The 18,415-nt window shown below is 45.8% G+C and overlaps 1 protein-coding gene across 1 annotated transcript in view; it reads right to left on the minus strand.

The window, feature by feature from the left end:
- Nucleotides 1-18,415, minus strand: part of LOC137435031 (tyrosine-protein kinase receptor UFO) — a 150,725-nt gene that overhangs the window by 70,839 nt on the left and 61,471 nt on the right. The window contains exons 7-8 of the mRNA XM_068128399.2: nucleotides 18,188-18,404; nucleotides 3,986-4,128 (exon numbers count right to left, since the gene is read on the minus strand). Of these exons, the coding sequence (XP_067984500.2) occupies nucleotides 3,986-4,128; nucleotides 18,188-18,404 (360 nt within the window). The remainder of the gene's footprint in view (nucleotides 1-3,985; nucleotides 4,129-18,187; nucleotides 18,405-18,415) is intronic.

Here is an 18,415-nt window from a genome sequence, read left to right on the forward strand (position 1 = left end):
ACAAACCCTAACTACAAACAAAGTGTAGTTAAACTTTAATCAGGGTTCCAGATATTTCTGGTTACTTCCGTCCTTTGGGTATAGAATCCTCTAGTAAGTCAGAGTAGTTTATAGTGAGAGGGAGACTCTCTGGAATGTTCTCTCTCTGTTAATAAATAAATGGGAAAGCAGATTTGAGATGGGATCAGGGGGAGGATGGGAGGGAAAGAGGGAAAAAGAGGGAGAAGAAGAAGAAGACCAACCAGTCAAATGTTGCTTTGTTGCATACCGTGCCACATTAGAGTTTTGCATTTTTGCTTTGGCTCTGGAATAAACCCAAGTTTGGAATCCACCCGTGCCAGTTTAGGATCACCCGAGTAGAGAACCTTAGGGTTCGTGACACGAGTATTGCCTGCGAGCAAAGCGCGAAAGCTTTACAAGGAAGAAACATTTAACACTGGACATGACAGAAGAAACTGCCTGGCATGCTTTGGACCAATTGCACACGGTATATACACTAGTTATACCCACACAACCTGAACAACACAAATCACTTAAAGTTGTGAGTGGCCCGAGATATCATTTGCGACCTGAGCGCAGCACAGAAATCGTTCAAGATAATTTGCCTGACACAAGTTGTAGGATGAAGCAAAGTAATGATTTTGACAAAAGGAACTGGACGACCATCAAAGGCAACGTTTGCCAAACTTCCGGATCCAAAAGACCAAAGCTGCAGCCCGTGGTGGTAAATCAACATAATTTAACAAAGAAGGAAGTCCACTTGTTGGTTTCAATCAATTTAGGTCCAGAGGAAGGAAATTCCTCAGGTCTCAGTCATCATGTAGCTCTCAGAGGCTGTTCTCCCCACATGGCCATAAGCTATTTCCACTTCCAAATATTCCTATTGCCCCGCGTGTATTCATTGCATTCACAGAAATAGCAAGAACCTTTCATACTCATCCCGTCACCCCTCAATGTGGGCCTCAAATAATCTCCTTTTATTCTCTTTCCTCTTTTCTGCACTTCTAATGAATCCCTTTGATGCTTATCCCTCCTTTTTGTGTACATAATTTGTAGATGACCCCTAAAAAGTCATTATAACTTGCTGGTGTTAAAGGAAGAAATTCAGATGCCTATGCTTAAGGTTCACTGTCAACACACAATAACAGCATATAAAAGACTTCCTATTCCATCGCTCTAACCTTTACGCCACCGCTAATCCCTCATACCCCCAAGTCCACCTCTTTCCAAGTTTCCATTTGTTTTTTTTCCTTCCTGAGAATTTGTGGCTGTATCAATCTTGTCCACCCCGGATGTCCTCCACACATCCCATATTTCTCCAAATCTCCAAGTAATTTCAATCCTAATTTCTGAAGCTGATGCTTTGAGTTCTAGTCCTACTTCTAAACAAACAAACAAAAAACATAGGTGAAGGATTCCTTCGTTATATCCATGCTGAACAACCATCACTGTTGCGTGAAATGTTTTTGGGGCTTTTTGTTTTGTTCATACAAGATCGAGGCTCATGGAAGAGCGAGGTGGCAGAGCAAGCAGAAGGATGAACAGAAAGAGAGGGAGAGAGGGAGAGAGAAAGAGAGAGTGAGAGTGAGAGTGAGAGTGAGAGAGAGAGAGAGAGAGAGAGAGAGAGAGAGAGAGAGAGAGAGAGAGAGAGAGAGAGAGAGAGAGAACGGGAGGAAACCAAGCGACCTTCAGGTAAGAGTGTTTGGGTTGAGAAGGGTTAATGGGGTAGAAAAGATCGCAGGTAAACGATCATTTAATCTATGTGGTGAATGGACTGGGTTGGGGACGTAGAGAGGTAAGCTACGTGGGTAGGGGTAATCTGAGTAAATATTCAAAGTATGCCCTTTCCCACTAAATCATTCACCGACGTACAGTAGAGGTTCTTGCCTCCCCTCCAACAGCGACGAAGAGCTATCTTCCAAAGACTCACCTTTACCTTGCCTCACACGGCAGTTAGCACACCTTTTTCAGCTAAAATTACTATTAAAATTCATAGAATTAATTGGAATAAAAAAACGAAAGTAAAATTTTAATTAATTATATAATATAATTAAATATAATATATAATTAAATAATGGCTAAAACTTGAATTAATTATAATATATTAAAAATGATTAAATTACTATAAACAGTTAATTAATTTGTAATTAAATAATCTAATTATTACAAAAAATGCCACACACACACACACACACACACACACACACACACACACACACACACACACACACACACACACACACACACACAGTGTTCACCGGTCTAAACTCTTTCCTTGTACATAAGTAATAAGAGGATGGCCCCTTAAACAATGTCGTATATGGCACGCGTCCATAATTGAGATGCTCTGAGTATTATGATGCTGCGACGGAATCATGACGTCATTCGACTGCTCAAGCCAAGCTGTGTCTGGTCCTTTGAGGCCGGCACTTCCTCGGTTCTCTGCTCAAAGCGGTCCAGCAGTACTCAGAGTATTCAACATCATTGAGTTTTTAGGGAATTAGTCGATACAACTTTCGGGTGGACGTGTTCCTTTAATTTCAATGATATCATATGGATGGGTACCAATAAAAGAGGAATGACATAAGATTATATTTGGATTTTTATGCCTCCGTTGATGACGTCGCTGGAGGCATTATGTTTTCGGGTTGTCCGTCCATCCGTCCGTCTGTCTGTCCGTGATAGGTTTTCGTTACCGCGATAACTTGAGAACGGCTCAAGGGATCTTAGGCAAACTTGTTGCAGGTATGTATAATGAGGTAAAGATGAACTGGTTATATTTTGGGGGCAAGAGGGCAAAGGTCAAAGGTCAGAGGTCATGTTAGGTTAAAAAAATATCCTGTTATCGCGATAACCTGTGAACCAGTGATGGGATTCTGACCAAGTTTGGTAGAATTATGTATAATGATGTATAGATTAACTGTTTGATTTTTGGGTCAAGAGGTCAAAGGTCAAAGTCTGTGAAGGGTCTATAAGTTGAGAACGGCTGAAGTTATCTAATTCAAACTTGTACACCACGTATGTATAATGATGTAAAGACTAACTGATTAGACTTTAGGGTCAAAGGTCAAAGTCTGTATTAGGTCTATAACTTGATAACGGCTGACGTGATTTTTTTTTCAAAGTTGGTACAGATGTGCATAATGATGTAAAGATTGACTGATTCGATTTTGGGGTCAAGAGGTCAAAGGTCAGAGTCTGTAATAGGTCTATAACTTGAGAACGGCAAAAGGGATCTAATTCAAACTTGGTACAGATGTGTATAATGATGTAAAGATTAACTGATTAGATATTGGGGGTCCTGAGGTCAAAGGTCAGAGGTAATGTCAGGTAAAAATGTGATAACTTGTGAACAGCTGAATGGATTAAAATCACATTTGGTACAAGTATTATTATGATGTAATAATGTGGGCGGAGGCATATCGGTCGACGTCGTGACGTCGAAGAGTGTCGTTCGAGTTAAATTTTATTTTAATACAGGTGTCAGGCCTCATGGAAGAGCAAGACGAACCATCGTCGAAGAACAGCATCATGTACAAAGCACGCTTTAATTAATTATATTTTTGGTTCGACTTCACACGACAACTTTGCGATTGTATTTCCAATTTCCGTTGAATACTGCCCACGGTGCAGCATTTTCTCTGATGGGCGACAGCAAGATCGGACTCGATGGTACACGTTGGCAATCATGGATAAAATTATTGGCTTGAATGATTATGGCTGCCAAGGCCCAAATATGGCTGATAAGTCCTCTGGAACTTGTCGTGCAATGGACTCACATGGTCTTTCGATGTTTTGTTTTGTTTTTGATCAGTGTCCAAGCTCTCTAAACATCTTATACCGATACTGTGCTTGCCCAACATTGAACCAAAGGCCATAGAAGGTGATCAGAGAAGATTCACATTTTTGTTTTTATTCCAACAAACAAATTACATGTCTGGTTATGTTTATAAAGTCTGTAGTTAACTCAAGAACACATTCTCACCTGTAGGATGTCATTAACCCAATACAACACTCTGTAACCAAGCAGGATGCCATTAGCCTGGCCTGGTGGAAGTTCAGACCATTGCAGGAGCAAAGCATCCTCCTCCTCTTCAAAGGTAACATTTTCAGGTGCTACAGAGGGAACTTGGGGATGATTTGGTGTGGAGTGAAGGGAGGTGGAAGAGGAGCAGGGGAGAGACAGATAATCTTCACCAAATGCATAGTTGAGGGAAATACAACACTAGGCATGGCAACAGTAATGAGCAATATTTTTTATTGCGTATGGAAGTATGGTGGAACTTTACGGTATTTACTCTTAAGAAAACCTTGAACCCAGAAAGCATATAGCGATTCGTGAAAGATTACCATTGCTTTGCTATCTCGGACACAATGGATTGTGTCAGCTTCAATGTTTTCCTCCCACACAGGAAGACAGATTGAATTTTGTTGAAGGATATTAAAAGACAAACATTAAAAGTTATTTTCCCAATGGATGATCACCAATGCACTGTTTCTGTTATAACATGCCCAGGTTAGGTTCTAGTGACATACCAAGTTAAATATCATATGAGCAAAGGAACTGATACAAACTTATCAAGTTTGGTTTTGACAACCTTTAAATAAAATGTTTATAATCAATTGGACAATATAACATATATATGTATATATATGTATATATATGTATATATATGTATGTATATATATATATATATATATATATATATATATATATATATATATATATATATATATATATATATATATATATATATATATATATATATATAGTTACGGTTCTCTACGCCGCCCTTCTCCCCTTACCAGGGGGGATTAATCCCCTTGTCTTTACTGGGCTTGGCGGAACCGAGACTTGCAACGTCCCTTCCGGACACACGCGGAGTAGGGTTTCGGGACCACTTCTCGCTCGTACCTAATTCCCCGCGCTGCCCTGGGAGCGAGGAAACAAGCCTCGCACGAACCACGTGTGGTTTGAGTACGCCGAGCGGATTGCGTACACGTGGTCCGCGCAGGAACCTAGAGGTTGGAACCCGATTAGAGCGGTTGTGCTCGTGCCACGCTTAGTCAAATGAGGAAACCACAGGAACGATCGAATCAGGAAGAAAGGAAGAACAAAGGTTTTAATTATTCCCACACGTATATACAAGGTTCAGGGACGCAGAGAAACAGAGTAGCCTTAAACAGTCTCGACTAAATTCCAGACAACGGGCCCGTCTCACACTCGCACAGGGAATTGCAGATGGGTAGCTGTTCCCCAACGCGTCCACGTGGTCGTTCAGAGACGGCCTCCGTCCGGCTCTCCACGGCCCCAGCACATCCCGCGAAGATGGTGGCAGGCGAAGGCAGGGACTCATAGCGTGTCTCCCAAACAAGGCAGATGATGGGGCGGAACGGCAAAGGGCGGACTTTAGCGCGGCTGGCGGTTACTCAGCCGTTCTCACTCGCGCGTCTCAAATGCACTGTATTCGGTTCAAGCGCGTCTGGCTGCGCCCGTGTATATGTACAGTTCTCACATGCGGCCAACTCCTCTTTCCATACACTCCGAGCTGGTTAGCGCGCGTTCTCGTGCAAGTTCTCTGCTTCAAGTCCTCCCTTTGCTGCAGTCCTCCGATGCAAGTCCTCCTCTCGCGAGTCCTTTCGAGGGCTTTGCGCAGCGGGTTTTATAGCTACGCCCCCCGAACCTTCTGGATCCCTCTCGAACCCTCTCACCATGCCCTGTGACACCACGCCGCCGCCACCACCTCTGAGCTCTGATTGGCGGCTCGTGCTTACCGTCAGCGCTTATGCCGCTCCGCCTTGGTCCTCCTGACCTTCCTAGCCTGCCTCGTGTTAGCTTGCCCAAAATGAATGAACAATGGCGCAAAAGGGCATGAGGCTTAGGGTAGCTGGAAAGTCGGTGACAGTAGGGCCTATTCTCTTGGATCTACTCAACGCAGAACTAGCAATGGAAAAGGACTAAGCTTACAAATACTAAGACATAACTACACTATCGCGAGGCTACATGTTGCTTGTGTGACTAAATATGGGGGGCAAATTTTAACCTTTATTAGACTCACTTTACAAACTCAAAACCGCAGCAATAATATATATATATATATATATATATATATATATATATATATATATATATATATATATATATATAATTATATATATATATACGTACATGTCGAAAGATTTGTAGCTCAGGATTCATATTGTAAATGATAGCACACTGAGCAGTAAAATAATTTAAAAATTCTTTATTAATAGCCTGACGTTTCAAGAACAAACTAGTTCTCTTCCTCAGAGGCGTTGTGTGGTGTTAACCATTAAGTTCCGTTGGGGACAGTTCACGTGATGGATTGGTCCAAGTCCTTGCCAATCACAGGGCTTCCCTGCATTCAAATGACTCTGCCGTTTTTGACGTTGTAATTGATTGCGTAGTGCTCAGTTGAGTAGGAGCCCCTGTGAGAGTCGGAGCCAGCGAGAGCCAGAGAGACAGTCAGAGTCACCCAGCCCCTGAACGAGTCGGAGTGCTTGAATTGAGTTGCTTGTTATAGCCTCGCTGTACACGAACATTCCCCGTGCCCCATGTCCTGTGCTCTGCGGCTGTATTAATCGCGCGAGTGGAGACGAACCATCCCGGAGCCACCTACGCAGACGATCCTCCTACCTGGGCTCCCTGCATACGTGCCGTGAACACCAGAGGGCCACGCCGGGCGAGCTGTCCCGGAGCGACCGACGGCAAGGCGCGTTTGGCGCGCGAACTTCCTTCCTTCTTTTTCCCCGCGTGAGTGAGTGGGCCCTTTGTCTTGAGATAAGTTAAGACTGCTTAACTGCCTGCTCTGTGTCTCTTCGCACTGTACATTGTAAATAAACCGTGTTCTTCCTCTTATTTGACTGTTCCCGTCATTTCACAATTGGCTTAGCATCGCACGAACAGAACCGCTCGAATCGGGTTCAATAAAAGGTAACGGCACGAGTCACGTGATACGCACACCGCTCGGGCGTACTCGATTAGCGTGGCTTGTGCGAGGTCCGGTCCCAGTTTCCGTGGCAGCGTGGGTATCAAAGGTACGTGTGGCGTCGACCCGATACCCTTTTCCACGCTTGCTGCGGGAGTGGCGACTCAGCCTAGTGGACACGAAGATCCGAGGGGAAAAAGGGGCTGAACCCCCCCCCCCCACCCCCCCCTCTGTACGTCGACGGGCTTCGGGAGATCCGCAGCAAATTGGTAGTCAGGAGTGGGATTTGAACCCTGAAAAAAAATTGGACACCAACAAATTGGACACCAATTTGGACAAATTGGACGCAACAAATTGGTGTCTAGGAGTGGGATAATTGGACCTAGAGTGCGCTTCACGCACTCAAAAATTACGAGTGGACGAAATTTAGTTTAAGAACCAAATTATATTCGTACGATGTCGGGCCAAGACGGTCAAATGCCAGTGCGGGTAGTAGAAGAAGAACTGATGGCCCAGGACCAACAGGGACAGTTGGTAGTGGAGGACGTTGATGAGGGTGCGCCAGTAGAGGAAGAAAATGGCGGCGCCTCGCACGTGGCGGCGAGAGCCGAGCCCGCGGTGCCAGGGGACTGGGGCCTTTTTATGGCACAACTCACGGCGAGCTTCGATAGAATGAATGATAACATGAAAGAAATGGGGGACAAATCCACCCGGGAATTGAAAGAAATGGGGGACAAAACCACCAGGGAAATGAAAGAAATGAGGGATGAAGCAAGGTGTAACATGGAAGGGTTGGAAAACAAAATGGATGCTCAGAGGGAAGAATCCAGGTGTGATATGGAAAAGATGAAAGCAGCGTCAAAAAGGGACATAAAAAATGGGGGAGGACATTGGGCGCAAGCTGAGCGAGGAAGTCGCGGTGGTACGCGACGAGGTGAAGCGGTGCGAGGAGCGCGTGGAGAGAGAGTTGAGGCAGAGTACAGCCACACTACAAGGGGGTATAGAAGAACTGACTCGGGAGGTGGAAAAACTAACGGTGGGACAGCAGGAATTAAGAGAACAAGTGGGAAAGATTACTGACGTGATAGGGGGGCTGAAAGCAGCACAAAAGGAAATAAAAAGGGAACTAATAGCGACAAAGAAGGAATGTCAAATGGTGCACGAGGGGCTGACAACAAAGGATGGACGAAGTGGTAGAGACGTTGGGAACGAGGGAACGAGAGGTTAGGACACATGTAGAGACGACCAGGGTAGTCTGAGAAGGGGAGATTGCGGGGGCGCACCGGGAGATAGAAGGGGTGAAACAGAAGTTAGAGGAAGTATAAGAGGGGATGAGTGAAATTAAGAAGAGACAGAAGGAGACCAAAAATGAAATAAAGGAGGAGGTGATGGAATATGTAAAAGGTCTGTGTTCACATCGTGATGAGGTGCTTGCTGACCAAATAAAAAGTTTGCAGGTGTTGGAGGAGAAGCATGGAGGAAGAAGCCCCGAGGTGAGTGGCGATGATGGCGGAAATATGTTTGGTGTGAGGGGAGGTTCGACGAGCTTGGGGGTCGGAATGGACCCGAGCGTTCGTGAAAGGCCCATGGCGAGGTGTGCGACTGTTACGGAGTGCGTGGAGAAAGAGTGTGCACCAGGGTGTGCGATAAAGGGGTGTGTGAAAGGTGTGTGCGCCTGGGTGTGCGAGCTTGGAGTGGGTAGCGGGTTGCGAAGAGGCGGCCCAGGCGTCGACACCGACCGGGGTATCGCCAAGCGGGACGGGTAGCAGACGTGAGCCCCCGGTGAGTTGTGTGCAGCAGGGACCGGAGGGGATCGGTGCTGCGTCGGTCTCGCAAGGACCGGCGTGCACGATTCGTGCCTCCGGCCCCCGCACTGTATAGTTGGTGCCGTGTGGCGGCAAGGCCGGTCGGCCGGGTTCAAGGGGATGTAGGAGTTATCGGAGCCACGCACCTTGTCGGGTGCAGTGCTCCGATGGTGGCCGGTTGGGTCATCGTGTGTGGGACTGCGAGGCCCAGTGCAGGGATGGAGCCCGGCACCTAGGCCCATCAATCCCTCCCCCCTTGGATCGAAAATGCCGGACGGACACCCCATACAGGCGACCAACCACCCGCATGGATCGCTCGGCCCTTCGAGGCCGAGCCGTGGCAAGATACCTCCACATGGAGGGGCTCGTAGTGTAGCAGACTGATGGAAGTAGTGTACCCCACGTGGGGGATGGTAGTGCCACCATTCCTCACATGGGGGGGGGGGGCATGAGCATTAGTTTAGGGGGATGGCAGTGTCAGGCCCATGGAGGGACCAGCAATGGTTGCCTCCATGGGGCACCGAAGCTAGCCGAGGGAGGGCGAGGATAATGTTAGGGAATTAGAAGACCGTAGAGACTAAGATTTAAGTAGCGACACCTGAACTATAGGGGGGGCGTAGAGAGTTTAGGTGGATGATAAAGAAAAGGGAGTGCATAGTGTAAAGGGACGACGGGGGAAGCACGAGTTGTAGGGGAAAGTAGGTAGATAGATGATGCTGTGTGTTTGAGGAGTTGTGTTGTAGTGTGAGAGGAATTGAGGAGTGAGAACAAAAGGTGTGTGGAAATAATTGGTGTGCAGAACAAATGGTGTGAAAGTAGTTGGTGTGGAATGATTGGTGTGGAGTGCATGGTGCGAAGGAGTGGATGGGGGAAGATGGACCCCTTCACGAATACCCGGGGAGGGTAGTTTAAAGTTAGGTAGAGGGTTCAGGTAAATTATTGGATATTGACACCTGTGGTGCAGGTAGTAGCAAGGTATTGCTTGGATGGGTGCATGAGTCAGTGACATGGCTGGGCGTGTGGCTTACTTAGTGCGTATGGTTATTGGGGCACTCCGCCACTGGTAGTTTGTCGGCCAGGTGAGGCCGTACGTAGGCTCTGGGAGCCGGTTAGGGTAGTTGTTGAGTGGGGCCTGAGGATCCCAGGAGAGGACCCGGGTTGCCCGACGCGAAGGTGGGCATAGAGGGGGTAAGTGCCAGGGAGGGCCTTCCCCAGTTAGGTAGTCAGGAGCAGGCAAGCTCGGGGGGGTGGCTTCAGTGGCGGAGGTGCACAGGTAGTTAGACCTGCTAGTAGGGCCACACAACCCAGCCCCGAAATTGTGCGAGGGCACAGACAGAAAATTTGTGGGAGTGATACCCAAATTCGGAGGGCACCACAGTGTGGGCAATGGGAATTTGGGTTCTTAGAACCACATAGTTTAAAGATGGCCGATTGGCAGGGCATGACCCCGGGTAGTTTAAGAGTTAATGTCAGTAGAGTAGTTAGGATGAGAGAATTCCCTTCGCGCCATCCACATCCATTCACCAAGGAGGACGAAGCTCCGCACAGGACCAAGTAAACTGTTTGAGTGTGTAAGACGCATCACGACGTAAGAGGACATTGTGTTTGTTCCATTCCATCCTTCCTGGGAGGGATTGGGAGACGAATTTGGCTTAGAGGGGGATATGGGAGACAAGACGTAGGGACGAATTTGTAAATACAAGGAAGGGCTAGGGTAATGTAAGCCGACGTTGGGGGGTACGGACGGTTAGGGACGAGCTTGCTCTGCTCGCTCTGCTGCGCCCCTCATGCTGCATTACCTTGTTTTGCTGTGTACCTTTGTGCCCTTTCAGCTTTGCTGGTCAGCTTTGTCTCTCCCCCCACCCCAGGACCATTTTGGAGGTGGAGCTGTGCAGCACCATCGACCTGTGCAGCACCCCTGCTGCACTTTGCTACATCTGTGCAGCTGAACTGCGCAGCACTTTGCTGCCATATCCTTTGTTATAACTTTGCTGCACCTGTGCATCACTTGCTGCCACAAACACTTTGCTGCACATTACATTACACTTATGGACCACAGGTTTTGTGGCCTTACACCTCACCTGTGTAGCACTTTGCTGCAAATTCCCCTTGCATCTTCGGACCACTTGTTTTGAGTGGCATGAATGTCACGCAGTTGGACCACATAGGGTTGGCCCTGCTGGCAAAATCAAATAAACACAGTTTTTGTGTATCTTTATTATTGTGTGCTAGGGACGAGAAGATTGTACGTTTATTTAGCCCTGAAGAGCAGGAATGGCCTGTATGCCAGTCCGGGGGCTTGCCGGTTTGATATACGCACACAGAATATGCAAGCAGCAAGATGCAAGAAGCAAGCAGCAAATATGCTTTTGAGTGTCTTAGTGTACTTTGCTGTGCTTTCTCTCCCCTCCAATCGTCTTTCCAAAAAGGACAGGTCCTGGGTCACAGAACTGTAAATAAGGTTAGGTTTTTGTACTTGTATATAAAAATGCTGCCCAACGGCTCCATGTTTAGTTTGAAAACAATTCCGCAATTCGGTTAATTGTGGGCATGATTCTGTTAGAGTAGCTACTCAACGCAGTAGGTGGGACATATTTCGTGTTTTTAAAACTGTCGCATACACGGGTTAGAATAAATATTCGGGGGAACCACATCTATATGTCACATGTAAACGTAAAAGTTAGTCCCAGATCTTTCTCAAAACCGGTCGTTCCAATTTTTGTAGGTTCGACTCGGGGACGAGTCTGACGAGGGAGAGAGGTAGTGTTGCGGTTTTGAGTTTTGTACAGTCAGTATAATAAAGGTTAAAATTTCCCCCTCATAGTTAGTCACACAAGCAACATGTAGCCTCGCGATAGTGTAGTTATCTCTTAGTATTTGTGAGCTTAGTCCTTTTCCTATGTTAGTTCTGCGTTGAGTAGAGTAAGGAGAATAGGTCCTACTTCTACTGACTCTCCAGCCTCCCTAGCCTCATGCCCCTTTGCGCTGACTTTGGTTCATTTTTGGCGAATTAACACGAGGCAGGCCTAGGAGGGTCGGGGCGGAGCCGAATGAGGGCGGCAGAGGAGCTGACGGTAAGCACGAGCCGCCAATCAGGGCTCAGAGGTTGTGGCGGCAGCACTGCGTCACAGGGCGTGATAAGAAGGTTCGAGAGGGTTCGAGAAGGTTCGGGGGCGTATCAATATAACCCATCGCGCAAAGCCCCCGAGAGGACTTGAGGATTCGCTGATGAGAGAGAGGACTCGCGCGCACTGACCAACCAGGAGGAATCGTTGACGAGCAGGAGTTGAGAGCGTCAAAGAACATTGAGAGATACGCGGGTGAAGAAAGACACGCATGAACCGGATTACGCGCTATTATAAAGTGACGCTCAGTTGAGCTGGAGGCCGAGCCGCATACAGTGCATTAAGTCACGCGAGTGATAACGGCTGTGTAACCGCCGGCCGTGCTGAGAGACGCTTATTTGCAGTTCTACCTCATCGGCTGCTTTTGTTCGGGAGACGCGCTATGAGGTTCCTTCCACCACCTGCTGCCATCTTCGCGGGACGTGCTGGGACCGTGGAGAGCCGGACGGGGCCATTCCTGGACGACCACGTCGACGCGTTTGGCTGGAACATCTACCCATCTGCAATTCCCTGTGTGAGTGTGACGGGCCTGAGTCTGGGCAGTAAGATAAGACTGTAAGTGCTGCTCTGTGTCTCTGCGTCCCGATCATTGCATATATGTGTGGGAATAATTAAACCTGTGTTCTTCCTTTTTCCATTCGATCGTTCCTGTGATTTCCTCATTGGCTAAGCGTGGTACGAATAGAACTGCTCGAATCGGGTTCCACTACCTAAACTGCACGGACCACATGGTACTCAATCCGCTCGGCGTACCCAAACCACACGTGGCTCGTGCGAGGCTTGCTTCCTCGCTTCCGTGGCGGCGCAGGGATTTAGGTACGAGCGGGACTTGGTCCCGAAACCCTACTTTGCGTTTTGCCCGGAAGAGGCGTTTCAAGTCTCGGTTCCGCCAAGCCCAGAAAGAACAAGGGGATTAATCCCCCCTTGGTAAGGGGAAGAAGGGCGGCGGAGAACCGTAACAATATATATATATATATACAGTCACGTGAAAAAGTAAGTACACCCCATGTAAAGTTTTGACTTTTTCAACATATTTCAACATACAGCTATTTGATCTTCATTTCAACAATATTGATAGATAAAGGTGATATAATATAACAAATATCATGAAACATTTACATTTTGTAGTCGATTGTATAATTTAAATAAACATAAATGCAAATTTCGCATGTGGAAAAAGTAAGTACACCCCGACATTTATCACTACTTCAAATACCTACAATTAGAATCAGGTGCACCAGCTCAGGTGCAAATGATTAGAACATCGTCAGAGAGGATCTTGGAGGAAGCTGTCTTATTTAAACCTCAGACATTTAGTTTGGTTTGCTCTTTGTTGTTGAAGTGTGCGGTGTCACAATGCCTAGATCAAAAGAGCTCTCTGCGGCCTTCAGAAAGAAGGTTATAGATGCCTACGAGTATGGGAAGGGATTTTAAAAGATCTCCAAACAATTTGAAAGCAATCATTCGACTGTCCGGAAGATCATCGGCAAGTGGAGAAGATTCCAAACAACTGCCAACTTGTTCAGGCCAGGCCGCCCCGGCAAGTTCAGCCCGAGAGCAGACTGCAAGATGCTGAAGGAAGTCTCTAAGAACCCCAGAATGTCATCACGGGACCTACAGGTAGCTCTTGCCACTGTTGATGTCAAAGTGCATGAGTCTACCATAGTAAGAGGCTGCACAAATTTGATCTACATGGGAGGTGTGCCAGGAGGAAACCTTTGCTGTCCAGAAAGAACATCAGGGCAGGACTAAAGTTTGCCAATGAACACCGAGGCAAAGACCAGCACTTCTGGAACAATGTGTCTGGACAGATGAGTCAAAGGTTTGGTCAATATACATTTGGTCCTCATCTGGACAGATGAGTCAAAGGCTTACTTGAGGTTGCTATTTGGCCACAGTACCAGAAGACATGTTTGGCGAAAACCAAAGACAGCATTTGACCACAAGAACCTGATACCAACTGTTAAGCATGGTGGTGGAAATATAATGGTTTGGGGCAGCTTTGCTGCATCAGGGCCTGGGCAGCTCACCATCATAGAATCCACTATTAATTCTTCATTGTACCAGAGGGTGCTTAAGGATAATGTGAGGCCATCTGTCGGAAAGCTGAAGCTCAACCGAAAGTTGACCTTAAGCATGACAATGACCCTAAGCATACCAGTAAATCCACAAAGGAATGGCTGAAAAGAAAGAAATGGAGGGTTCTGGAATGGCCAAGTCAAAGCCCGGATCTAAATCCCATCGAGATGTTGTGGGGGGATTTGAAACGAGCTGTGCATGCAAGAAACCCCTCAAACATCGCACAGCTGAAAGAATTCTGCATGGAGGAAGGGGCAAAAATTTCTCCCAGTCGATGTCAGAGACTGGTAGACAGTTATAAGAAACGCTTACTTGAGGTTGTTTCTGCCAAAGGGGGCAATACCACCTATTAGAGCCAAGGGTGTACTTACTTTTTCCACATGCGAAATTTGCATTTATGTTTATTTAAATTGTACAATGGACTACAAAAGGTAAATGTTTCATGATATTTGTTATATTATATCACCTTTATTTGTCAATATTGTTGAAATGAAGATCAAATAACTGTATGTTGAAATATGTTGAAAAAGTCAAAACTTTACATGGGGTGTACTTACTTTTTCACGTGACTGTATATATACACACATATGTAAATATATATATATATATATACATATATATATATATATATATATATATATATATATATATATATATATATATATATATATATATATATATATATATATATATATATATATATATATATATATATATACTAGCTGAGGTACCCGGCTTCGCCCGGGTTGAATAAGAATAAGACAAATATATGATGAAAAGAAATGTATATTTTAGAGCAATATCACAGTACATTTCCTACATGACGTTTTGTCAATTGTCAATTTCTCAAAACCTCTTGGTATACAACATTTCTGGTTTTCTTACTTGGTGCCAAGACATAAAGATTGCTTGGTTTTCCAACCCTCGAGCAGCCCACGTACAGCTGGCCATGGGAAGTACCCGGCATTGCCGGGCGGGGGAAGGGAGGGGAGGGGAAGGGGAGGGAGGGGAACGGGGGGGGAGGGGAGAAGAGGGGGGGGATGGGAGAAGAGGGGGGGAGGGGAGAAGAGTGGGGAGGGGGAGGGGGAGGAGGAGAGGGGAGAAGAGGGGGGGGATTGGGAAGGGAAGGGGGAGGGGGAGGGGGAGGGGCAAGGGGAGGGGGGCAGGGGAGGGGGGAGTGGAGGGGGGAGTCGAGGGGGAGGGGGAGGGGGGAGGGTAAGGGGGGAGGGGTAGGGGGGAAGGGGGAGGGGGGAGTCAAGTCGGAAGTCATTGTCATCAATTGAATGTCGCATTTATTTTTTATTCCCTGTCAAATGGCATTGGTCCCGCATTCCGAACCTGGAAGTCGGAAGTCATTGTCGTCAAAGTTGAAACCTTAACGTTACGAAATATGCTGATGACGTCATAATTTTAAAACCCGAAGGTTTTTAATACATTTAAGGTGTGCTGTAGTTTCTCTGGGACGTACTGATTCCGAATATGAAGTTGAAAAATTAATGTTCCGAAATACGCTGATGACGTCATAATTTTAAAACGCGACGTGTTTTTTTTTAGTTGAGATTTTATTCGAATTCGAATCCCATTAAATTTCAACTGTTGGAAACAATAATTATTTCAATTTCCAACAGTTGAAATAATTATTGTTTCCAACAGTTGAAATTTAATGGATTTCAAATTCGAATAAAATCTCAACTACCGTTTATTCGTTTCTGGCGCGAAAAAATGGCGCGCATTTTGTCATTATGTGCGACTTTACGTCACTCCTACGGACGTGAAAACATTCGTTTTCCTTAATAAATATATTTAAAATAAATACAATAGTACATAAATTCACAATAAAAGAATCTAAAAAACAATTTAAAATACAATAAAAAGCACATTTAAAAAATATAAATATGTACGTACAGTATACTGTACGTACGCGCAACCGCGGGATCGGAAAGGGGCAATAGCGCCGCCACAAACTACACCATGGAATTGCAGCTGGCGCGGTTTTTAAAACCATTGATATTAAAATACAAAGTACCCTATAACCACCAGGATTTTATGCTGATTCCGAATCTGTGTCTAAAACTTTTCTCCGATGTGTAGTTCTTGAGTTATAAGCGGACATCCAGACAGACACACACACAGACACTCCTTTATATATAGAGAGAGATATATATATATATATATATATATATATATATATATATATATATATATATATATATATATATATACATACATACAGACTTGGCATTTAATATGGAATTTTTTTTTTCCTTGACTTGGGTTTACTTTCTGAACTCAGTATATCAATCTGGTGAGTTTCTTTACCCTTCGGTGATGTCTTTGTTGAAAGAACCATGTCACTGATTGTCTTTCGCAGCAAGAAGTCAATAACAGGATTATATCACTGGTGGCGTGACAAAATGTAAGGACAGGTACATTTGACGATTGGCTTCACAATCGGGTATATAAGGGTTGTTGCGTTCTGTATTAGTGGAAAACAACTGCTGCACGTCTACAAAAGTTATTGCCGCTTCCTCTGGAGATGGTCCGTCAACTTGACAATGCTGTTTGTCATGGAGTGGTGGCTTTAGGAAATTCTGGCATGAAACAGCGTGCTATTGCTCGGCAGTATGGCATCACTCAAGGTCAGGTGTCAAAGATCCTGAAACGAAATGCTCAGAGGGGTGTCCCTTCTCCAATACCGAGGCCAGGACGTCCACGCAGAACCACAAGGAGAGATGATCACCAGCTGCACCGGTTAGTCTGCAATGGCCGTACCAAGTCAGCTAATCGGCTTAGGGCTGAGTGGCAACAACTGACAAATGTGCCTGTATCCAGAAGGCTAGTCAACCAACGACTGGTTCAAGCAGGCTATCGTGCCAGGCGTCCCCTGAGAAAGCCATGCCTGACCAGACAACACAGCCAGCGCCGATTGCAGTGGGCCAGAGAGCACCGTCAATGGCAGCCAGGACACTGGAATCACGTGACCTTCAGTGATGAGTCTTCATTTCTGGTCTATCGTCAAGATGGCTGCGTCCGAGTGTGCAGACAAGTGCATGAAGCCCACAACGAAGATTGTATAGTGCCAAGAGTCCAAGCTGGAGGTGGTGGGGTGACCGTTTGGGCTGTTTTTCATGCAGGGGGCAAAACTGACCTGGTTGTTCTGAATGGAAACCTGAACCAGTTCAAGTACAGGGTCATTCTGGAAGAAACATTGCTTCCATTTGCTCGTGCAGCCTTTCGAGGAAACTTTGTCTTCCAAGATGACAATGCACGGCCTCATCGTGCTCGCATGATCCAACACTTTCTTGCTGACCGTGGTGTAGAGCATATGGAGTGGCCTGCCATGTCCCCGGATATGAATCCGATAGAGAACTTGTGGGCAGAATTAACGCATCAAATCGACAACTTGGACCAGCAGCCTACCTCTGTGCGTGAATTGCAGCAGACTATTGTCACTGCATGGCAAGCGATTCCTGTCCAAACCTTGGCAAATCTCGTGAACAGCATGCCTCGATGTGTACGTGCTCTCCTGAATGCTCGTGGGGGTTACACGAAGTACTGAACTGTAATTTAATGTCCGTAATCCCAGTCGTAATTTAACTTTTGTTTTTGTTAAAAAAATTTTGGCTAATGTGCAAAATAGAGAGATACTTCTGGAAAACGTACAGAAGTTTAACACAGTACTGTCCATGAATTGAGTTCGATATCAGTTTACATCACTTTCAAGGATCAATTTATTTGTTTCGAAATGTCAAATGTGGTTTTTGTTTCTTTTAAAGGTCACATTAACAAAATCTAGAATAATTTCAACATAATTCCAATGAACTTTTGGTTCTAAGACATCTTGAAAAGTAAGTTCACCCCCACAAAAAAAATATTCCATATTAAATGCCAAGTCTGTATATAGATATATAAATTAATAAATATAGGAAATACCATGGGATATGACCTCCACGAGCAATCAGTATGACCATAATGAACACCAAGCTAAACATTTCATCTGACAGATGGCATGCTCATTGATGCACCACAAGGATGACTGTTTATATCAGGGTCCACAATCTAATTGAGACTAGACACCTCTAAGGCAAGTGCACAGGAACTTCTGCTCCATCCTGTTGGACCCCAAAAGTAGCGACTAAAAGTCACACGTGGAGAGAACAGCTTTGACATGCGACATGCAAATTTTACTTCAAGGCAAAAGCAGCAATCACGAAGGATCGTTACTCACCTCCCTCGGGAGTCACTGCAAACACCCAAGGAGACCACGGAGAGAGTCCGACGCTGTTTTCACATGCCACCCGGAACTGATATGGGGTCAAGGCCTCGAGGGAAGTGACGTTTCCTTCATACGGTTCCAAAGCAGGAAATTCCAGCATCTTCCCTCCAGTGCCCACTTCTTCTATCTTGAGACCTTCGGCAAGCCGGTTTATTTGCTCCTCGATGAACTGCAAACATG

This window comes from Myxine glutinosa, chromosome 9 (genome assembly GCF_964187855.1).
Source record: "Myxine glutinosa chromosome 9, kmMyxGlut1.1, whole genome shotgun sequence".
NCBI classification, from domain to species: Eukaryota; Metazoa; Chordata; class Myxini; order Myxiniformes; family Myxinidae; genus Myxine; species Myxine glutinosa.